Source organism: Salmo trutta, chromosome 2 (genome assembly GCF_901001165.1).
Source record: "Salmo trutta chromosome 2, fSalTru1.1, whole genome shotgun sequence".
In the NCBI taxonomy this organism is placed as follows: domain Eukaryota; kingdom Metazoa; phylum Chordata; class Actinopteri; order Salmoniformes; family Salmonidae; genus Salmo; species Salmo trutta.
In genome coordinates, this window is record NC_042958.1 from 68,594,922 (window position 1) to 68,620,021 (window position 25,100).

A 25,100-nucleotide genomic window follows, 5' to 3' on the forward strand; every position below is an offset into this window, starting at 1 on the left:
TGAAAGCTGTGATCCTTTATTGATGTCACTTGTTAAAACCACTTCAATCAGTGTAGATGAAGGGGAAGAGACAGGCAATAGAATGATTTTTAAGCTTTGAGACAGTTGAGACATGGATTGTGTATGTGTGCCATTCAGAGGGTGAGACAAAAGATTGTGTGCCAAGATTGTGTGTATCTGTGCCATTCAGAGGGCAAGACAAAAGATTTAAGTGTCTTTGCACAGTGTATGGTAGTAGGTGCCAGGCGCAACGGTTTGTGTGAAGAACTGCTGAGAACTGAAGAGCTGCTGGGCTTTTCATGCTCAACAGTTTCCGTGTGTATCAAGAATGGTTGCCCATCCAAAGGACATCCAGCCAACTTGACACGACTGTGGGAAGCATTGGAGTCAACATGGGCAAGCAAACCTGTGGAACACTTTCAATACCTTGTAGAGTCCATGCCCGACGAATTGAGGCTGTTCTGAGGGCAAAAGAGGGGCGGGGGGGGGTGCAACTCAATATTAGGAAGGTGTTCTTAACGTTTTATACACTCAATGTACATTACCATGAACAAAGATGATCCAAACCAAGATGAACAATCCAATACAGAATCTCATGTGCATAATAACTCATAATCCTTTATGCATGTAGTTATAGCTTAAAGTGCATTGTGCATAGCTAATTAGGCACTATGAATGTGTTTATAATGCATTATGAAGAAGGTATTCATAAGAAGTGTTACCTATAACTCTTCCCTAAAACAATAGTCATGGATAAGGCTGGTCTTATCTTTTCACTTGTTGTATGACATCACATTTTATGTATATACATTTTATGTATATTTTATGTATGTTTCTGCATATGTACCAAGATGATTAAATAAACCTAAACCTATTACTAGCCACACTGATACCACATAAATCCTCCCCACAGCCAAAGGTCAAAGCCCCCTATCGCTAAAGACCCCCTGTTCTGCTTGTCTTTCTCTATCACTATCTGTTCCTTTTTCTATTCCTTTCTTTCTCCTTCTATCTCTCGTTTCTTCCTAAGAAACGGGAGTATGTTTTGTGTGTTTTTAGGTTAGCAGCCACTATGCACACACAGCTGTACAGTATGTTTAGTATTAGCGAAAATATTAAGTGGGCAGTTTTACATATAATTCTTCCCACTACCATAGATGCAGCTGTTTTTATATCAATATCAAAACATTTTGGGGTAACAATTAAGTACCTTACTGTGTTGTTATCATCAAAAAGAAACAAAAATGGCTTCTTACCAAAGAGCAATTTCTCAAGCAACAATTTTGCTAGGACTATCTGGGAGTGGGGAGCTGAAAACTCCATCCCACCAAAACAGACAGAAATTTCACGCAGCCTTTTCAAACAGCTCTTACACTAAAAGGGCATTATCATCCTTTTCACAATTTCACAGTATTATTCCAACCACATAGTGTGGAAATATATATACAAAACACAGGCAAATCTAGTTTTTGACTGCACTGGGCCTTTAATGATAGTAGATACAGCCATATCTCAAAGATTAGCAATTCACATTTAAGTGAAAGAAATGCCTTGTCTGTCAATTTGGTAAAACTTTTAGCTTGAAGGTTTGACAAAAGGGAAATGTTAATGTAATGTTAAACAATATAAATGTTTAATAACTTCTTAGAATCTTCCTATTGTAGGAGGGTACTTTCTGTGAACACTGTATGGTCCACTCTCACTCACCCGAGCAAGGCATTTTTATTGTTCATAAACCATAACCATAAAAGTCGATGCAACCCTGCTCTCCCTCACTGAGAAAGCATATTCCTCATAGCATAGCAAGCACATGACTCATCTGAGTGTGTGTGCGTGTGTGTGTGTGTGTGTGGCAAGGAGGAGTTCTCTCTTCTCTGCTATGGGTTGTTGTTAATGACTTTAGTACTTGTGGCTCCCAGCAGTTGGAGGCTTTAAAATTACGGGGTGTCTGTGGAACCCGAAATCTTTGGAACCTTCTTCCTGACAGCTAAAAGTTCGAAGCTTCTCCACATGTGCCAAATTCTCCACTATACGCACAGTTTCTGCTGTACTTGTTTGGGTGCCAAGAACAGGCTACTCTGGTAAATCTCAGTGAGGAATGGAGAATGGTGCTCGTTTATTAAAGTTATATCAAAGCTGAATCAATGTCTGCAAGATCACATAATGATAGTACTCTACATAAAATAACCAAATATAATAGAATAGTATACCATCATTTCTTATGAGATTTTAGGATGATTGTGCAAATGGTCAAATTTTTATCTTAGGCGGCCAAAAGTCAACAGCGTGCACCATTAGGTAGGGCTGTTGCGGTGACCGTATTAACGCCACACCGGCAGTCACGAGTCATGACCGCAGTAAAATTCCACGTGACCGTTGAGTCACGGTAATCTCCTTTTATGAACTCTGGACATGCTTTGATAGTAAACAATTTGCTAATGACCATCAGGTCCTAATGGCCTTGTACTCAGGACTTTATTGTCCCTCTAACTACTCTGACATCAATGCAAATGCAATCGAAAATCATCAAACACTTATCATCAAAACGGTATCATGCTTTTAAAACTCACCTCAATGTGATGATCAATTTTAAGAAAGAAGTTCAACAGCAGGTTGAAACTGAGTGTAAAACATGGTCGTTGTGGATGTTGTTTCAAAGCCTAGCACAATGAAATAGACAGAGCTTTCTAAGGTGACGATTAATTCGAAACATCAATACACATGTTAGAGCTTATGCTTAGGCTTATGAGCCCAAGTCCCAAAGGCTTACAGTTAGCCTACAATTATAGTGAATTTGTATTTGATTTTGAACAGCCTATTAATAGGGCATTTTTTATATTTTCATAATTCACTGGGTGACACATTACCTTTAGCTATACAGAGTATCTCACCACCATGCTTTTCCATCTACTCCTCTCTCTCCTTTATTCCTGTCTCGAGCGTGTAGAGGGGCTGTCAACAGTTTAGTGAAATATGTTTCGTTGCGAAAACATGTTACATATCAATGTTCCCGAACAGATTTCACTTGGTTTCACAAATTAAGCACTGGGTAGCTGTAGAAACAGGGTTGGAGAGCCCACGGCGCAACGAGAGCATGCTCCTCAAACATGGGTTGATGCATGGAGTTAAATAAGTGTTGTTATATTTAGTTCGTAGCTGCTCATATTAACTTCTATGGGCTAGCGTCCCACCCTAGTCAACAGCCAGTGGAATCGCGTGGCGCGAAATACAAATACCTCAAAAAATGCTATAACTTCAATTTCTCAAACATATGACTATTTTACACCATTTTAAAGACAAGACTCTCGTTAATCTAACCACATTGTCCGATTTCAAAAGGGCTTTACAGCGAAAGCAAAACATTAGATTATGTCAGGAGAGTACCCTGCCAAAAATAATCACACAGCCATTTTCAAAGCAAGCATATATGTCACAAAAACCAAAACCACAGCTAAATGCAGCACTAACCTTAGATGATCTTCATCAGATGACACTCCTAGGACATTATGTTATACAATACATGCATGTTTTGTTCAAACAAGTTCATATTTGATCAAAAAACAGCTTTTTACATTAGCATGTGATGTTCAGAACTAGCATACCCACCGCAAACTTCCGGTGAATTTACTAAATTACTCACGATAAACGTTCACAAAATACATAACAATTATTTTAAGAATTATAGATACAGAACTCCTTTATGCAATCGTGGTGTCAGATTTTAAAATAGCTTTTCGGCGAAAGCACATTTTGCGATATTCTGAGTAGATAGCTCGGCCATCACAGGCTAGCTAATTTGAAAAACCCACCAAGTTTGGTGCTCACTAAACTCAGAATTTATATCAGAAAAAATGGATTACCTTTGCTGTTCTTCGTCAGAATGCACACCCAGGACTTCTACTTCAACAACAAATGTTGTTTTGGTTCCAAATAATGCATAGTTATATTCAAATAGCTCCGTTTTGTTCGTGTGTTCAGGTCACTATCCGAAGGGTGACGTGCGAGCACATTTCGTGACAAAAAAATTCAAAATATTCCATTACCCTACTTCGAAGCTTGTCAAACGCTGTTTAAAATCAATTTTTATGCTATTTTTCTCGTAAAATAGCGATAATATTCCAACTGGGCGACGTTGTATTCATTCAAAGGCTGAAAGAAAAAATTTGAGAATTCTCATGAAAGCGCATCTCCAGTGTCACTGTCCCCAGCCTGACCACTCACAAAATCTCCTGCTGTTCTTCGCCCAGAGACAGGAGACACGTCATTCCACTTTCTGGTGCCTTCTGAGAGCCAATGGAAGCCTTAGAAAATGTCATGTTACAGCAGAGATATTGTATTTTCGATAGAGATGCAACAGAAGGATAACAAATTGTCAGACAGGGCACTTCCTGTATGGAATCTTCTCAGGTTTTGGCCTGCCATATGAGTTCTGTTATACTCACAGACACCATTCAAACAGTTTTAGAAACTTTAGAGTGTTTTCTATCCAAATCTACTAATTATATGCATATTCTCGTTTCTGGGCAAGAGTAGTAACCAGTTTAAATCGGGTCTGTTTTTTATCCGGCCGTGCAAATACTGCCCCCTAGCCCCAACAGGTTTTTAAGCACATGCTCCGCTGTAAAACCGAGCGCTGCCTTCATTCGCTATTCGAGTGCATACGGACGACATATTTTTCCCCTGCCCCTGTTCCTGCCCATTTGATAATGGGCCATTGTAAATCTAAACTAATTTTACATATTAATAAAGACAATATTACACTGAGAATAGTTTGATGGGTGAAAGTATGATAACTTGATGGAAGTGAGGCAAGCTTTTTTTTTTTTACTTTCTCAAATCATCAAGCGCCTATAATCGTATCGTGCAGCCCGTATATGTTTTGACTTCTAAGACATTGTAAGGTTTGAATCATTCACAATTAAAGTTGGCAAATAACTCTAAATCTAGCGTATAGGACCTGTTTCAAATGATCACATTTACGCTCAACATAGCCACGCTCCGGAATGGGAAAAATATCCTTCCTATTTTATTCAGCTAAGTTCAATTATATTCTTCTTACTATAAAATCATATAATATATATAATGGCACAGGACATATCTTGTCAGCTAAATGAACAAGCCTACAGCATATGGCATGGCACATTGCCAGATAACATACATTAGGCCAACTCAAATTCTGTTCTTCTGAAATACATTTTCTTCATATCATGTTTCTTTAGACCTGACTAAAATACATATTGGATTTATTGTGTTGATGTATATTAAATTGATTTATTCAACTTTTTTTAAATGTAGATGTTTCAAAGGCGTGCATCAGCGTTTTGTATGCAGCTAAACTTGTTTATGTTAATTAACGGTCAATTACCGCGAGACCGGCAGACTTTTGCATGACAATAACCAGCTGACAAAATCTCATGACTGCCACAGCCCTACGCACCACAAGGCAAAATATTTGTTTTGATGGAAACAAAGCACAGGTATGCTACAGTTTGTTAACGCCATCTGCTCTAAAATCCACTCACCGTACGTAATTCAGAACAACAATGTACCTCGAAACAACACTGTACATAACTCAAGAAGATCTAAATGCATATTCCTGTGAAAATGATTGAGATGAAATGGTTGACATTCAGATGCTGCATGGACGTTTCACTGGTAAAACGTATCATTCACGATTTGTCACGCCTGCTCCCGCTCCCTGGCGCTCGAGGGCGCTAGGCTGCCCAGCATTGCGCACTCCTGCTCCCCTTGTCACGCGCATCAGCGATTCATTGCACTCACCTGGACTCAATCGCCTGTGTTCCTCCCGTTTATCTGTCTGTTGCCCAGATATGTTCCCCGCTTCAGCGTTAATGTTTGTTTGTAATTTTCTTCCCTGGTTCTGACGCTGTTCCTGTCCTGTTCCATGTCTGTGCTACATTAAATGTTCAACTCCCTGTACCTGCTTCTCATCTCCAGCTTTGGTTCTTACACGATTGACAGATGGGATATGTGAAGCGAGGGTGACCACAAAAATGTGTGGGGTAAAGAAACACATGCACAGAATGTGATTCGGACCTTCAGCTCTGGGGAAGACCCTTCCATGGACAACCCTTACAATCGTTAGAGTGGAGGCAACGGTATGGAGTCACCATTGGTTTATTTTACAAAAAAATTATCGGCGTTCCAGAATCCAGTGAGGAATATTAGCTGGGTGACCAGACTCTCTGGATGCCTCTTCCCGATAGCCAAACAACCTTCTGCGCATTTTATACTTTATACACAAATGTTTTTTTGTAGCTCCGGTAGCTCCGCTGCTGCTTTCCCCTCCCTTCCAGTTCTCACTCATCCCCCCGGTGATGATCAGACATCTTTGTCTGTTACAGCCTACGACATGTTGTACAAACTTCTTTGTCTGTTGTAGGCCTAACTATAAACGGCATGATCACAAACACAAATCGAATTTGGAAGTTGGAAGCACAGAATCATCTAGAATGTCATTGTATGCTGTAGCGTTAAAATGTCCCTTCACTGGAACTAAGGGGCCTAGCCCGAACCATGAAAAACAGCCCCAGACCATTATTCCTCCTCAACCAAACTTTACAGTTGGCACTATGCATTGTGGCTGATAGCATTCTCTTGGCATCCACCAAACCCAGATTAGTCCGTCGGACTGCCAGATGGTGAAGCATGATTCATCACTCCAGAGAATGCGTTTCCACTGCTCCAGAGTCCAATGGCGGTGAGCTTTACACCCCTCCAGCCGACGCTTGACATTATGCATGGTGATCTTAGGCTTGTTTGCAGCTGCTCGGCCATGGAAACCCATTTCATGAAGCTCCCGATGAACTGTTATTGTGCTGAAGTTGCTTCCAGAGGCAGTTTGGAACTCGGTAGTCAGTGTTGCAACCGAGGACAGACGATTTTTACGTGCTATGCACTTCAGCACTCAGCAGTCCTGTTCTGTGAGCTTGTGCGGCCTACCACTTTGCGACTGAGTCGTTGTTGCTCCTAGACGTTTCCACTTTACAATAACAGCACTTAGAGTTGACCGGGGCAGCTCTAGCAGGGCAGAAATTTGATGAATTGACTTGTTGGAAATGTGGCATCCTATGATGGTGCCATGTTGAAAGTCACTGAGCTCCTCAGTAAGGCCATTCTACTGCCAATATTTTTCAATGTAGATTGCATGGCTGTATGCTCGATATGAGCATCCCTGCCCTAAATTTTACATATGCACTAAGGTTGTACAGCAAACTCAGCTTATTACACCTGCCACTGATATTGATACACTGTACAAAATCTATTGATACTCTGTACAAAAAATCAAGGCAATCGGCTGCAACATGATTTCTAGTTTACATCTTGTTGCATTCGCATTTGTGGCTAATGTTAGTTAGGTGACTACGTTAACTAGGTTAGGGTTTAGGGTTCAGACTTGGGCAGAAATTAGTTCTGTTTTGTAGTTTATTTTAAAATACCAACTTTTCAAATACTCAAGGTAGTCAAATGTAGTTTATATAGAGCTTTAACTAAAAGGCAACTGTTTTTCTTTGATATTCAAATTCAGAAAACCAAATAATATTTGAAAGTATTTTGAATACCTCTCAGAAAACCAAATAATATTTGAAGGTATTTGAATATAATGATCATAGGCACATGGTTTGGAGGGCTCTTATATATTCAACTTAATACAGTTTATAGCCTAAAATGAAATACATGAGGGACATGGGGGAAAAAAAGAAAGAAAAAATGTATGAAATGTGGATAAGAACGTCTGCTAAATGACTAAAATGTAAAATGAATCACCACAACCTTAGAGTAGACCACTTTTTGCAGCCTCAAAATGACTAACAAATATACTTTCATATTGAGTGAGACATAAGGTAGTACAGTAATTCTTGACATCAAGCTCTTATACATGTGCTGTAACTTTGTGATTATTACAATAACAACATTGTTTTTACATAGGACTTTGGAAATAGCTTTATAATTGCATAATAAGGGAGTTATTACATACTTGGAATATGGGACAGTCACTATACCTTGTTTACAGTAGTTACAAAATTCTCAGCTCATTGCTATGCAATTAAAATGCAATTACCAAAGTGTTATGTAACAACATGCTAATAAAATGTTTCTCCAATAGTAATTACAGTTGTATTAAACAGGTACAAGAACAGTTTAATTTTAAGTGTCACTGAGAATGCTAACAGTAACAAAATATGGGTATTAAGTATCGAAAGGAAACAAAATATCCCAAAACTGCCTTCTTGAATCAACTACAGCCAAGGTAGGTAGAAAATCATGTTAGTTTATATTCTGAGTAAACCATCCCTTTAAAGATGGTATAGTGTGTGTTTAAAACAAGAACACTTAACCTCAGATGGACAAAGAGGTTAGAAGTTGTTTTCGCTAAGCATCCAACTTGCTGTTTGCAATATTTGCAAATGGCTTTGAATTACTCTACAGTATTTTCAGGTATGGTAAAATTAATTGCAGACTTCAACATTTTCAGTGGCATGTTGAAAGAGTCGTACAGTAGTTGAGCGTCATAACTTATTTGTACTTATCGGTACAAAATATTGGTAGTAATTTTTGGGATATGTATTCAAATAGTTGTAGTCACCTCCAAAGTAACTATGTGTTCCTCGGGAAAAATAGTTACTTTCCACAAAGCATAGTAAAACTATAATTATTCCAGGCCTGTTAGGGTTAGGTTGAGGGTTAACTAACATGCTAAGTAGTTGCACAACACTATGGTTGAGGTTAGCTAAAGTTGTGGTTAGCTAAAGTTGCTTTTTAGCTAAAGTACTCAAGTTGTCCCAGATGCGATTCGAACACGCAACCTTTGGTTTGCTAGACGTTTGCATTATATGCCACATGTAACCGATGTGAAATGGCTAGTTAGTTAGCTGGTTCGAGCCCAGGTTGGGGCGAAGAGAGGGACGGAACCTACACTGTTACACACACATCCTCCCGGACCATCCTCCCTTCTATGGTTTTGCTAAATTTAGCTGTTAAGTACCAGTGTCCTGCCAAAAGCTCACACTGAATGAGGCCTGAGCCTTTTGCCTTTATCATGACTTTACTGACATTTAGGCAGATAGCTAGTAAACTTACAATTAGCAGACCAAGTGATATGGCCAATTAGCTCATATGGTAATTAGCTAGGTAGTTGGCTAGCTTGCTAATTTAGTCAGCAGAACTGCTTTCAACAGAACTGCAATCAACAGAACTGCTTTGAAAATGCCAGCTGTCAATGAAAGAGAAGAGACTGTCTGTTTGACAAACATGAACCACACAGACAGGTGAAAATAACTACATTCTAAAAGCAAATTCAACCATAGCTAGCTAGATAGCTACTAGCTAACGTTAGTGATGCTATCGCTACCTGTCCTATTTGTTTCCCAGTGCTAGCTAGCTAGCCTAGCGTTAGCCCATCGCAGAGATTTCAGATTGTGTGAGAGCAGAGCAACAACGTGAAAGAAAATGTACAACCCTCATAGCTATACAATCAACACCCATTGCTTGCCTTGAGTGAGAATATATTATCTATACCACTTCTATAAATTATATTTTTCTCCTTCAACAAAGATGAAAATTTGCCGTTAGCAGGTGCCATATTACAGGACATGTACCAAATTAGCTTCCCTTCATTTTGACTGTAAGATTGGTTCTAATTATATCAACAATACCTTTCTTAAATATTCAAACGGAAGTTGAAGGTCATAATTAATCTTTCTCTGTGATTCGTGTGTCACTATTGACAACTTTGTTGGATTTCTTTCATGTCTGTTCAGTAGTTGTCTATGGCAGAATTATAATTTTAAAACCTATCTTCGTGAAAGAAAACTGGTGAACGGATCAGGGCGTCGTGGTGAGCATTTAGGGAATGTAGTTCTTTGTGGACGTGCGCAATTTCGTTCCGGAATATGGAGGGTTCACGGAGAAAAGACGAGGAGAAAAAGTATATTTAACATGCATGCATTGCCCGATCAACACTATCGCAACCACTAATGTTATAATTGTAGTACAGTATTTCGATTTCAGCCCTCCTACTGAAGTGTAATGGCTTATGTGTCATGTGCTCATGTGTGTCTGTATGACCTACAGTAAGTAAGCAAGTGAAGAAATGTTAGTATGTGAGGTTTTCTGTAAACCTGTGTGTGTGTGTTTCTGTGTGCGTGCGTGTGCGTGTGTCAGGCGCTGTACAAAGAGGAGTTTGAGAAGAACAAGGGGAAAGGCTTCAGCGTGGTGGCCGACACACCGGAGATGCAGAGAGTGAAGAAAACGCAAGACCAGATCAGCAACGTAAGTCTATTAACTCTGTATCTACATTTTCAAAAACAGAACTAAACCAGTATAGAATCAACATTCCTAATGAACTACACCCACTTCCCTATCTCCCCCTCTTCTCATTTTGGACCAAAATATTTTAGCTGCAAAGGTCATTGCTACTAGCCTGGTCCCACATCTGTTTACGCTTAATACGTTTACAGATCTGGGACCAAGCTACATTGCTAATAGTGCTACGTACAAAACTGCAGTGATTCTTTGCAGGCTGTACTGTTTTGTGCTCTCCCTTATACTTTTTCCATCAGCAAACATAAACCCATTTTCTCCTGACTGACCAAACTAATAGACAGATTTTGTAAAATGGACTGGCTCAATCTATCTCATTCCATCTCTATATCATATATCAGATAAGGCTAAAAGAACGAGACTATTAGAGACTGTAGTATTCCCTAGAGGTATAATGGAGAGCCATGGCTAGAATTCAACACTATCTCTCCTCATTCCGCTCTGCTACTGCTGCTCCAAGGAGAGAAAGAGAGTGAGAGAGAGAGAGAGAGAGAGAGAGAGAGATAAGAAAGTGGAAGGGGTAGTGAGAGAGAGAGAGAGAGAGAGAGAGAGAGAAGGGGGAGAGAGAAAAGGGGGATAGAGAGAAGGGAGTGGAAAGAGAGGGGAAAGTGGAAATATAGAAAAAGGCAAGAGAGAGCAGGGGGAAGAGAGAGAGAGTGAGAGTGTCTATCTGGGGAACAGCAGCAAACTGAGAGTGGACATTCACTTTCTCCTCATAGCTGAGGGAGTTTGACCATATAGGGCAACTCCTTCTTGGGCCCTAAGAAATGTCTGAAATGTGACTTCAAGTGTCAGATTAACAGAATCCCCTCCACTGACTCCCCCCTAGTTCTCTCTGTTTATGTTTATCCTTTCATTCTTTCCTCTTACTCTCTGTGTTTCTGTCTAGATGTGTCTTCTCTCTCTCCGGTCTTTCTATCTCGTCGTTGTCCTCCCCTCTCTCTGCCCGTCTCACATTCTTAACTCTTTATCTCTCTTTGATTTTTCTGAATACTTGCCTCAGTCTGCCTCTAGCTGTTATCGTCTTTATTCTATTCTAGCTATTTTCTCTGTTTTCTTGTCTTTCTCTCTGTCTTTTACATAGACTCTATATTTGTTATCCCTATTTTCCTCTCGTTCTAAAGCTCCTTAGTAGTTTGTTTACTTCAGGTCGTTTGAGGACGAGGGGGTTACAGAGGGCTGCACTTCGCTTCCTCTGGACATTCAGTCCTCTGTTTCCTCCATCCTCAAATTTCAATGGCTGCATTCCAGTAGTTGTACACAGTTCGGACAGATCGTCTCCTTTCCTTTCATGGCCACTTGTCTCCTATAAGGGTGACTAGATACAATTGCTACTGGTTTATGAGAACTACTAACCCTATCCAGTCCTTTAAGACAAGTGGTCATGAAGGAAAGGAACAAGGAAAGGAACCATTGTAGGATTTTCTTAGCACATGGTTGTGGATGGGAAAGTGATCTCGTTTTAGAACTTTAGAGCAAACCTCCTACCAAAGTTATGTGATCAGGGCTTAACTTGGTTGCAAACGTATTCATTGTTAAATCACTGTTGTCTTTGAAATGTAATTTCCTCTTTGTTTTTTTCAATACCTCCAAAAATGGTACTTCACACAAAACTAGACTATTGCGTTGTTGATGGCAGAATTTGGCAACATAGTGACCCCTTCTGGAATGATCTATAAAGTGCAGTATTCACTCAGTACAATGTATGATGTCTCCGTTCTGTCTGTCTGTCTGTCTGTCTGTCTGTCTGTCTGTCTGTCTGTCTGTCTGTCTGTCTGTCTGTCTGTTTGCAGATAAAGTATCATGAGGAATTTGAGAAGAGCAGAATTAGTAGTGATGCCCCACCCCCAGTGAATGCCAGTCAAGGTAAATACTCCACACACATGCAGGCACATGCGACGTGCACACACTCATACACACATATACACATACACACAGACAATAAAAAGCATACTGTAACAGACCTGGCTGGGTTCAAATACTATTTTGGGTATGCCACTAACTTATAGACATTTGGAAGTAAGTATTTGGATATATAGAGAGGGAAAGAAAGAGAGAGGGAGGAAGTTAGGGAGGGAGGGGGAAGAGAAAAGAAAATAACAACCCAAAAGCCCATTTTGACTTGAGTATTGTTTCCAACCATGTTTTTGCTCATATGGTCTATTATTCACGATTTTTGAAAAGTCAATTGATAAGCTAATAATGCTTCTCACTGACATTCTCAGTACACAGTCCACTATCAGACAGCCTGATGCCCTAATACTACAAATTGTTTTAAATGTCTATGTCTTCCTTGCATCTATAGTACCAGGCCATACTTCCAAGTCATTACCAAAAATGTATTAATTAATTATTCTGAAATGTTGCATAAAGTTGGAAACTTTAAGATCGGCTTCCCGTTGACAACTGTACATTTTAAGACAGATATTTCTAGAATATAAAACCTAGGGGGGCTTCCGTGTTAGTACTTGTTAGCATACTATATCTACTAACTAGTACTTGTTAGCATACCTACCTGTCTTTCTGTACTGGTTACCATAGTTACACTAATCAGCAGCACCTAGTTTGGGCTGGGATGAAACAGGCGAGCGCAATTAGTAATCAATCAATGATGTCCTAATAGAGCAGTTGAAAATACCAGCACTGTGCATACGAAAAATATTTAATTGGTGGTGTGCTGCAACTTGACAGAAATGAAGAATTCAATAATTTCATCATTCACAAGGAAGTTGTACAATATTTTTAAATTAAGAAATATGTATTATTTACAGTGTATTCAAAAAGTATTCAGACCACTTGACTTTTTCCACATTTTGTTACGTTACAGGCATATTCTAAAATTGATTAAATTGTTGTTTTTATCCCTCATCAATCTATACACAATACCCCAAAATGACAAAGCAAAAACTGTAATTTAGAAATGTTTGCACATTTGTTTAAAATTAAAAAATAAAATATCACATTTATATAAGTATTCAGACCCTTTACTCAGTACTTTGCATACCTTTGACAGCGATTACAGCCTTGAGCCATCATGGGTATGATGCTACAAGCTTGGCACACCTGTATTTGGGGAGTTTCTCCCATTCTTCTCTGCAGATCCTCTCAAGCTCTGTCAGGTTGGATGGGGAGAATCGCTGCACAGCTATTTTCAGGTCTCTCCAGAGATGTTCGATAAGGTTCAAGTCCGGGCTCTGGCTGGACCACTCAAGGACACTCAGAGACTTGTCCAAAAGCCACTCCTGTGTTGTCTTGGCTGTGTGCTTAGGGTCATTGTCCTGTTGGAAGGTGAACCTTCGCCCCAGTCTGAGGTGCTGAGCTCTCTGGAGCAGGTTTTCATCAAGGATCTCTCTGTACTTTGCTCCGTTGATCTTTCCCTCAATCCTAACTAGTCTCCCAGCCCCTGCCGCTTAAAAACATTCCCACAACATGATTTTACCACCACCATGCTTCACAGTAGGGATGGTGCAAGGTTTCCTCCAGACGTGACGCTTGGAATTCAGGCCAAGGAGTTCAATCTTGGTTTCGTCAGACCAGAGAATCTTGTTTCTCATGGTCCAAGAGTCCTTTAGGTGGCTTTTGGCAAACTCCAAGCAGGCTGTCATGTACCTTTTACTGAGGAGTGGCTTCAGTCTGGCCTCTCTACCATAAAGGCCTGATTGGTGGAATGCTGCAGAGATGGTTGTCTTTCTGAAAGGTTCTCCCATCTCCACAGAGAAACTCTGGAGCTCTGTCAGAGTGACCATCGGGTTCTTGGTCACCTCCCTGACCAAGGCCCTTCTCCCCCGATTGCTCAGTTTCGCCGGGTGGCCAGCTCTTGGAAGAGTCTTGGTGGTTCCAAAATTTTTTCATTTAAGAAAGGTGGAGGCCACTGTGTTCTTGGGGACCTTCAATGCCGCAGAAATGGTTTGGTACCCTACCCCAGATCTGTGCCTCGACACAATTCTGTGGCAGAGCTCTACGAACAATTCCTTCGACCTCATGGTTTTTGCTCTGACATGCGCTGTCAACAGTGGAACCTTATATAGACAGGTGTGTGCCTTTCCAAATCATATCCAATCAATTGAATTTACCACAGGTTGACTCCAATCAAGTTGTAGAAACACCTTCTTTGCCCGCTTTGAGGATAATACAGTGCCACCGACATGGCCAGCTACCAAGGACTGTGGGCTCTCCTTTTCCGTGGCCGACGTGAGTAAGACATTTAAACGTGTTAACCCTCGCAAGGCTGCCAGGCAAGACGGCATCCCTAGCCACGTCTTCAGAGCATGCGCAGACCAGCTGGCTGGTGTGTTTACAGACATATTCAATCTCTCCCTATCCCAGTCTGCTGTCCCCACATGCTTCAAGATGGCCACCATTGTTCCTGTACCTAAAAATGCAACGGTAACTGAACTAAGTGATTATCGCCCCGTAGCACTCACTTCTGTCATCATGAAGTGCTTTGAGAGACTAGTCAAGGATCATATCACCTCCACCTTACCTGTCACCCTAGACCCACTTCAATTTGCATACCTATCCCATCTGGACAAGAGGAATACCTATGTAAGAATGCTGCTCATTGTCTGTAGCTCAGCATTCAACACCATAGTACCCTCCAAGCTCATCATTAAGCTTGAGGCCCTGGGTCTCAACCCCGCTCTGTGCAATTGGGTCCTAGACTTCCTGACGGGCCGCCCCCAGGTGGTGAAGGTAGGAAACAACATCTCCACTTCGCTGATCCTCAACACTAGGGTCCCACAAGGGTGCGTGCTCAGCCCCCTCTTGTACTCCCTGTTCACCCATGACTGCGTGGCCATGCACACCTCCAACTCAATCATCAAGTTTGTAGACGACTCAACAGTAGTAGCCTTGATTACCAACTACGACAAGACAGCCTACAGGGAGGAGGTGAGGGCACTCGAAGTGTGGCATCAGGAAAACAACCTCTCATTCAATGTCAACAAAGCAAAGGAGACAATCGTGGACTTTAGGAAACAGCAGACCACTGGAGGCTGAAGACATTTGGCTTGTCATCTAAAACCCTCATAAACTTTTACAGATGCACAATTGAGAGCATCCCGTCGGGCTGTATCACTGCCTGGTACAGCAACTGCACTGCCCACAACCACAGGGCTTTCAAGAGGGTGGTGTGGTCTGCACAATGCATCACCGGGGCAAACTACCTGCCCTCCAGGACACCTACAACACCCGATGTCACAGGAAGGCCAAAAAGATAATCAAGGACAACAACCACCCGAGCCACTGCCTATTCACCCCGCTACCATCCAGAAGGCGAGGTCAGTACATGTGCATCAAAGCTGGGACCGAGTGACTGAAAAACAACTTTTACCTCAAGGCTATCAGACTGTTAAACAGCCATCACTAACACAGAGAGACTGCTGCGTACATACAGACTTGAAATCATTGGCCACTTTAATAAATGGATCATTAGTTACTTTAATAATGTCACTTTAATAATGTTTACATATCTTGCATTACTCATCTCATATGTATATACTGTATTTTGCTTATGCTGCTCTGTCATTGCTCATCCATATATTTATATATTCTTATCCCATTCCTTTACTTAGATGTGTGTGTATTAGGTAGTTGATGTGGAATTATTAGATTGCTGCATTATCTGAAGTAGAAGTGTTTCGCTACAGTCGCAGTAACGTCTGCTAACCATGTGTTTGTGACCAATAAAACGTGATTTGATGATTTATCAAGAATGATCAATGGGAACAGGATGCACCTGAGCTCAATTAAATAAGGCAGTTCTGTTTAAAAAAAAATGTTATGGGAAAAAATTATGGGGTGTTGTGTGTAGATTCATGACGACATTTTTTTATTTAATTCATTTTAGAATAAGGCTGTAACATAACAAAATGTGGGAAAAGGGAAGGGGTCTGAATACTTTCCGAATGTGCTGTATAATATTCCATTCAAGATTTTGCTATGAAGCATTGCAATTCATTATGTTGAGTAAAACACTGAATATTTCAGAATTTGTGTCCCGGTGTCATCATTGTTTTTCTTAATATACCCAAAGCAGCCTATGTGCCAGAATGTCTCTGCTTCTGCTTTAGAAAGCTAACTTGTCGTAAATGCAACACTGTCAAATCAAGCCAATCTTGAAAGCTTTTTTTACGCTCTTGAGCTAGCCAATATTAAGCTGGCAAGAGAGACAAACAATGACTGCATTTAGACAGGCAGCCCAATTCTGATCTTTGTTTCACGAATTGGTATTTTATGACCGATCAGATCAGCTCTAAAAAATAACTGATGTGAAAAGATCTTATGTGATTTGTCAAAAGACCAATTAGTGGAAAAAATATCAGAATTGGGCTTTCTGTCTAAACATAGCCTATGTAGCTAGCATTGTTGAATGTAGAGCCAGTTAGGTACCCAGTCTTCCCAAAGAGTAGGCTTTGAATACAGTACATCCAACACAACAATAAAAGTGTAACGTTTTAATAGTTTTATGATTGTACATCAATTGCAAAAAAAACATGTATTTACTGATGAGAACTGATGTTCTCTTTGCGAAATATCCAATTAAAGACTACATGTAGCCATCTCCCATTCAAACCTGTGTGAGAAAACCCAAACGGTCATAGAAGAAGATACTTTAAAGGTAGACTCTGCAAAATGACGTTGCCATGAGCAGCACCAGAGATATTCAGATGAGCGAGATGCAAGACTTCACATTCACACGGTCAAACACAGTATCTGCACATGTGCACGGATTCACTTCATGCTGTTCTAAGCGTGGTAGCCAAGCGTGGTATCCATCTCAAATATAAAATATATTTGTTTAACACTTTTTTGGTTACTACATGATCCCATATGTGTTATTTTATAGTTTTGCGGTCTTCACTATTATTCTACAATGCAGAAAATAGTAAAAATAAAGAAAAACCCTTGAATGAGTGGGTGTGTCCAAACTTTTGACTGGTACTGTATATTTTCTTTGAAATACACTGATAAATCCAAACAATTCAGATTCATATTTCTTCAATAGGTGTTTAATTGAAGTGAAAATAAGTGGTTTCTCTAATAGGGGTAGAGTTATAAACTGTCTTGGTCAGGGGAGCCTTCGAGGACAACGACACTGCATTACATGAATCATGGATCAATAGATTGCTTGATGAAGCCATCCATGTTGGTGCCCTTGTACCGGTGCTTGCCGGAGTCGTAGAACCCCCGTCTTTTGCTCTTGGAGGCGACCTTGGCACTTTTCTGGCTGTGTTTCTCCTGGCGGTCGGGATGAAAGCGCCAGCCGCAGATATCACACTCTTTCAGGTTGAAGTTGGCTGATTGCAGTTTTGAAACTGCAGTAAAGGTTTCAGTAACTGCAGTCGACTGTGGTATTTTGGGTGCAGTGATTGCAGAATAACTGCAGTGTGCTGAAATTGAACTACAATTATACTGCACTGTAGCACTGCAGTTACACTTATACTGCAGTTATACTGCAGTAAAAAAAATGGTGTTATTTTGGATGCAGCATTTGCAGCATTTATACTGCATTCTAACTACAGTTGTACTGCAGTTATACTGCACTCTGACTGCAATCTTTTTTCGTAAGGGATGGAGCAGCTCACAGAAGAATGACATCAGTAGCCGGTAGGTAGGATAGACTTTCAACTTATATCTACCAATAAATGCTAACTATGGCAACAATGGGTATGCAAACCAGGTATCAAAAAATGTTGGTCCAATTTGCGATGTGCAATTCAGTCATCATGCGCTGTTTGCATGAACATTTCTAAAGGCTTTCCCAAAAAAACACCCCAATTAAATGTTGACTGCAATGTAGGCTTACCTGATAGAATGATATAATGCTGATTTGTATCAATAGGGAGGGAATTTGCTTTGGTCAATTGAATTAAAGGGCAACTACACCCTCCATAAATATATTTTTGTTGATTTTTCCCAGACCTCAAATGGTCTGCTGATGTGGTTAAGCATTGTTGTGGACTTACAGCACAACATTTTTGAAAGTGTGATGTTGAAAGTGAAAATCTGAAAAATCGATGGGAAAACAGGATTTTTCACACAGGGCGCCTTTCATTCACACAGGACCCACTTCTACAGGCACCACTACACCACTGCATAGGGTCGATGGAAAGACAGCATGTCCATTCACTCTGACATAATAAGCCAGTAGGTCCCAGTCATAAGAATACAAAAACACAACCATTAGGCTAAGCATTTCCCAGTCGAAATGTACAACTGTTACTTCCCAGCTCAATTTCTTTTTTCAGGTTTAGCACACAAAGTAACCAGTGATCTAAAGTTGAAATGGAACAATGTGTCACACACATAAGTTATTTTCAAAGAGATGGCTACCAGCATGCAAACAGCAATAAAAAACACAGTTCCACTACCTCTTGTTGAAAGTTATTCTTGAAAAGGGAGAAGCTAACAAATTAGCAACAACATCCTCTTCAATAACACCTGCTGCAGCCGCTGCAAACTAGCCTACAATAAAAGCTAGCTAGCGAGACCTTGGGAAAACTAATGTTCGCTATTGCACAGTTGACCTGTTGGCCTTCAAGAAGGCAAAAGTTTCCATACATTTTTTAAAAACGGTCCCACCCATTACAAGTCAATGTAATTGGTTGATTCCACTGTCACTCCATCATTTTGCCCTAATACAGTTGAATGGCAGATGCCTTCTATCAAGCTTCTGATGGCCTAGCCCTCACCAGTGGCTGACTTTGCTAGCTAGATGTATCTCCTCAGAGTCCACCTAAGAACAATCCTGAATGGATCTTTTTTTTCTCTTTAGTGTTAACCCTTTCCTTTTGAACAAAAACTGAAGAGATTAAATCAGAACATGATTGAAAAGAATAATATAAATAATGATTTGTATTATTTTATAAATCCTTAGAGCGTAGAAGGCTCTCATTGTTCCCCACTGTTTTTGGGTTAGTAAATGTTTTTAGACTGGCTCTATTTGAACTCTTGTTATGGGGATGATTTGACAAATTTACAATCATGGTCTTGAATTGGACTCGCATTTTTCAGGTCTCGGTCTTGACTCGGTCTTGTACCTCTCGTCCCCCTCCCGATCTCAGTCTTGACTCGGTCTTGCCCCCTTTCGGTCTTGGCTTTGACTCTGACTCTTTTCGCTCCAGTCTTGGTCTTGAATCGGTCTCAAACACAACACTGTATATACCACTATTTCATAAAAAGAAAAATCACCACCCCCATTCCACCACTTTGACCGTAATTGATCCTACACCAGGCCGACGGCCTGGGAGGACAGGACTCTTATATTCAACACACTTTGTAACTCTTCTGCAGTATAACCTCGCACACCAAAGTACTTCTCTGCAGCTGCTACCACAACATCTATTTTCTGTGATTTACATTCCGTTTCTGCAGTACAGTTGATAACCATTGCTATGAATGAATGCTAAGAAGCCAACCTTACTGAAACACAAATTCATATCACTCTGTATTGGCCTAGGCCTACTACTCACCCTTGACCCATCATCCTCTACTCTCTTCACTGCCTCAGCATACAACACCTTCTGTTCTAGTCTGACCCTGGCAACCTCAACCTGTCTCTCTTGCACCAGGGACTTGTGATCCCCAGCAACATGAGTACTCACACAATTGACACACACAGTTTTTTCCACCGAAACTACACATTCCTTTATCCCATACCCTCCAGCACACTTCTCTCTCGGAATCTCCCTCCTAAACACTGCTGCAACATGACCAAAAGCTTGGCATCTGAAACACTTTGTGGGTTCGGCACAAAAGCTTTCACAGGATAACTGACATATCCTAACATCCCTTTATCAGGTAAAGACTGCTTCAAAACAAAATGACAGACAGTGTCTTTTCAGTTTCACCAAGCTCGCCTCTGGGTCTGCGTCGCACCAAACGGTGGGCATCACAGACATAGGGAATTTTCAATTTGCTCCACCTCAACACATAACGTCACCCCAATAATCACTCCTTTCAAAGGCGCCCTGCTCCCAATTGCAGGTCACAACTCTCTGCACTCGGCTCTTCTCCTTCTTCCTCACTGTCCATAACCACGTCTATCCTTTCACCGAGCTCATTCCGCGCCTTCATCCGCTGTACTGCTTGCAGAATACGCACTGATGGCCTTTCTCCAAAACCCATCTTCTGTTCCTTAGCCCAATTTACTAGTCTAGCAACAGTATCTCTGGCCTCTCCATGCTCCCAAAATGTGCCACAGTTGTCAGCCAGGTCTCCTCCTCGTCATCCATCCGAAAACTCCCAGCCTCTACCTCTTCTTCTCCTGAACCAGATTCAAAGTCACATGGAGGAAACACGTGAACAGTTACCTCAATTTCATCTGATATCTGTCATTTTTAATACTATTCTTGGACTCGAGTCTGACTTTAATGCAAGTAAAGTCATACCTTATAAAAAATTATCACGACAGCTATGATGAAAAGAGGTGGTTTCGGTACAATTTTATAAATGCCGAAAGATAATTTGTTCCTTCGACATAGTGAGATATTTTTTGTCTGTAAAATCTACTTAGACATTTCTGTTTCATTTTTGACAAGATATATTTTAATTTAGGCCTATCATTTATTACCCTCTGACTTGGTACGATGTTTATTGTGCACATGAACGTTCGCAAGACTCATGAAGTAGAATTTCTGTTTATTTAAAGCTGCAAGATATAACTTTTTGGGTGACCTGACCAAAGAACCCGATGGTCACTCTGACAGAGCTCCAGGGTTCCTCTGTGGAGATGGAACAACCTTCCAGAAGGACAACCATCTCTGCAGCACTCTACCCATCAGGCCTTTACGGTAGAGTGGCTAGATGGAAGCCACTCTTCAGTAAAAGGCACATGACAGCCCGCTTGGAGTTTGCCAAAAGGCACCTGAAGGACTCTCGGACCATGAGAAAGAAGATTCTGTGGTCTGATGAAACCATGATTGAACTCTTTGGCCTGAATGCCAAGCATCACATCTGGAGGAAACCTGGCACTATCACTACGGTAAAGTATGGTGGTGGCAGCATTATGCTGTGGGGTTGTTTTTCAGTAGCACGGACAGGGAGACTAGTCAGGATTGGGGGAAAGATGAATGGAGCAAAGTACAGAGATATCCTTGATGAAAACCTGCTCCAGAGTGCTCAGGACCTCTGACTTGGGCGAAGGTTCACCTTCCAACAGGACAACGACAGTAAGCACACAGCCAAGACAACACAGGAGTGGCTTTGGGACAAGTCTCTGAGTGTCCTTGAGTGGCCCAGCCAGAGCCTGGACTTGAACCCGATCGAACATCTCTGGAGAGACCTGAAAATAGCTATGCAGCAACACTCCCCATCCAACCTGACAGAGCTTGAGAGGATCTGCAGAGAAGAATGGGAGAAACTCCCCAAATACAGGTGTGCCAAGCTTGTAGCGTCATATCCAAGAAGACAAGGCTGTACTCGCTGCCAAAGGTGCTTCAACAAAATACAGAGTAAAGGATCTGAATACTTATGTAAATAAGGTATTTCATTTTTATTTTTATACATTTGCAAAAATCTAGATTGATGAGATGGAAAAATTATTTTATCCATTTTAGAATAAGGCTGTAACGTAACAAAATGTGGAAAAAGGGAAGGGGTCTGAATACTTCCCGAAGGCACTGTGGTTTCAATGTCGCAAAAAAAATTATTGTCACTTATGTAGTCTAATGGAAACGGCAGATATAGGAAAAATGTTCTAAAGATTGACAAAATTTTTATCTGTTCAGTGGATTTTCATTTTGTCAAACTTTATTGCGACAAATGATGCTGGAATTAAATGATAACTAGTGTATAATGTACCGTGTCTGTAAAATATATATAGTATGTATAATCTGGATGTAGAAGTCTAAGTATTGTTCTCCATTAGTTTACTCCAATTGGGGGAGGGGTGGCAAGGTTATGGTAAATCATTTTTTTTTAATTAAAAATATATGGGGTTTGGAAGGGATGCAGACAATTACATTGATAGAACCCACAATCTATCTGCAATTTTTTTTATAATCCTGGTTAGCATAGCTAGCATACTGAAGTTGGTGGTGGTAGTCAAAGTCGTTTTTAACTTCAAAGCAGTTGATTGGTGACAATGAAATTAACATTTAAGGTTGACATCCATACAAGCATTATAACAACAGCCTAAATGTAGGCACATTTTGCTGGGGGCAATGAGGAGACTGGATCTTTCCCCAGTGCGTTTCCATAGCAATTCCATTGTTTTGGTTTGAGTTCGATGGACCTCTTTACCACATCTATGTCATAACTGATCAGTGCACCTTGAACATTACATTTGAACCATTTGGTGGCTGACCACTAAAACTATAACACAAATCTTTTAAACAGTGGTGGTAGAAAGTGCTATCAAAGCAATTTGCTTGCAATGAAGCCTCCAGACGTTTACAAGGAATTACTGCAGGCATACCTGAAACTGAGGGAGAAGGAGCAAATGAACCAGGTGATCATCTGGATGATGAAAAGATATATTCAATTAGACGATCTGTGCTCACAACATGACCTCAGTACAGCTACTTTAGTACAGCAAAAGGCTAGACCGCATCTGCCATCCAGACTCCCTGTGCCACCGACAGCAGTTTATTATTTTACCCTAACTCCCCTAATTGGAGTAAAGATAGTGGACAACAACACGTAGGCTTCTACTTCCAGCCTATACATACAGTACTATATACATTTTACAGACACAGTACATTCTACACTAGTTATCTTTTTTTACCCTTCAGCTACCCTCAGACCCTCCCGTCTATCTCTGAAAACCATCCAGTTTTGATTTCTACTTGCCATACATTTTTCAACTGTGCTGTGGTGTTTCACAAAAGTTCCGAAACTTTCTATTCTCATAGTTTCTCCAGACTGTAAATTAAAGATTAACATTTTTACTAAGAGTATTATTATATTATTGATCGAATGACTATGGCTTTTTAAATCAGCCAGCAGTGCTATTTGCAGAGTCAGCTTTAGATAAATGTTGTGATTTTTCAGCCATTACTGAACATGCGACCAAAAACAAGCTACATATGGGCTGTACCAAAACAAGTGATCTATGGATTCTGTCTCTTCGCAGCAAATCTGCAGAGCTGGGATGGTTGTGTCCATGGCCGGCCCGCTCATTAGTCAGGATTAGGCGGGCGTGCCAGATTGACAAGGGTGGCATTTTCGGAGCTAAACTGGCCAACAACGACAAATAAAACCTCACATAATTCTGCCCAAAAACAATGAACATTTCTCTCAACCAGTGGCATATGGGCTTTTTAGGTGAGCGCTGATGCCGCCCTATGATAAGCAGTGGCTACTTTTTAAAGGCGGGCGCAAAATATTTTGATTCTCCATTCCCAGCGCGCCTCTCCAGGGTGCTGTCGGAGAGACGCATCTCTGCAGTGCTCCACCAACGTTCTGTAAAAAATCACGTAACATAAATCATATAGCAGATAGAGGATATGGTAGAAAGAGTATGTGGCCTTTTGTGTAGCCTACACGCTGAAGATAAAATGTATGACAATGTAATGAGATGGACACGTTTTACATCATGCAGGTTTCTCCGATCAAATAGCCTAAGCTAAATGGCACTCAATCCCCTCAAAAATACATTGTCATGTTAACAAACAACATATCCTAAAAACAAGACAGGTCAAAGTAAAATGGAAAATATGGAATGGACAATCACAACTGTTGTCCAGGAGTTTCACCCCATTGTCATGATCAGTGGTTTGAAGTTTGTATCCATCAATTTCTGACAAGCTTATCATAGTGAAAAAGAAAATACTTTTGCATTTCCCGCTGTGCAAATAGGCTTGCGATAACTCCTGATAAAGTTGGGTAGCTGATATTCAGAGCTTAAATAGCCAAATTAATTAGTCACAGGAATCAGGACTAATAAAGCCAATGCAATGGCCTGTTTTACAAATGGTGGGCCTACCACATGGATGGGCATTCATAAAATTCCATTGTGGGCTGACATGGTAGGCTATACCCCAGTAAGCACGAGCCAACGTTATTTGGATGTTTATTTTTTTTCCTGCCCAGACGTCGTTTTTTGGTGTTTTACAAATGGTAGGCTTGCCACATAGATGGGCATTAAATACAATGCCATTTCAGGCAACACTGTAGGCAACACCTCAGTAAGCACTGACCGACGCCTTTTGGATGTCTTTTTTTTTTGGTGCAGTTCCGGACCGCCCTTGATTTCCACATCCACGGACATTGGTTTTTGGTCCAGTCCAGACCAAATCTGAACCAATCATAAACATCTATGTTTGATTCAGATTTGGTATGGTCTGGACTAGGGCTGTGGCGGTCACATTTCATCAGCCGGTGATTGTCAAGCAAATAACTGTCGCTATCACGATAATTGACCATTAATGAACATCAACACATTTAGCATCTCCTGGCTTCTACACATACAGTTGAAGTTGGAAGTTTACATACACCTTAGCCAAATACATTTAAACTCAATTTTTCACAATTCCTGACATTTAATCCTAGTAAAAATTATCTGTCTTAGGTCAGTTAGGATCACCACTTTATTTTAAGAATGTGAAATGTCAGAATAATAGTAGAGAGAATGATTTATTTCAGCTTTTATTTCTTTCATCACATTCCCATTGGGTCAGAAGTTTACATACACTCAATTAGTATTTGGTAGCATTGCCTTTAAATTGTTTTACTTGGGTCAAAAGTTTCTGGTAGCCTTCCACAAGCTTCTCACAATGAGTTGGGTGAATTTTCGCCCATTCCTCCTGACAGAG

The 25,100-nt window shown here is 40.7% G+C and overlaps 1 protein-coding gene across 1 annotated transcript in view; it reads left to right on the top strand.

The window, feature by feature from the left end:
* LOC115161782 (LIM and SH3 domain protein 1) overlaps positions 1-25,100 on the top strand; it is a 37,952-nt gene that overhangs the window by 4,898 nt on the left and 7,954 nt on the right. The window contains exons 4-5 of the mRNA XM_029712566.1: positions 10,186-10,293; positions 12,138-12,210. Of these exons, the coding sequence (XP_029568426.1) occupies positions 10,186-10,293; positions 12,138-12,210 (181 nt within the window). The remainder of the gene's footprint in view (positions 1-10,185; positions 10,294-12,137; positions 12,211-25,100) is intronic.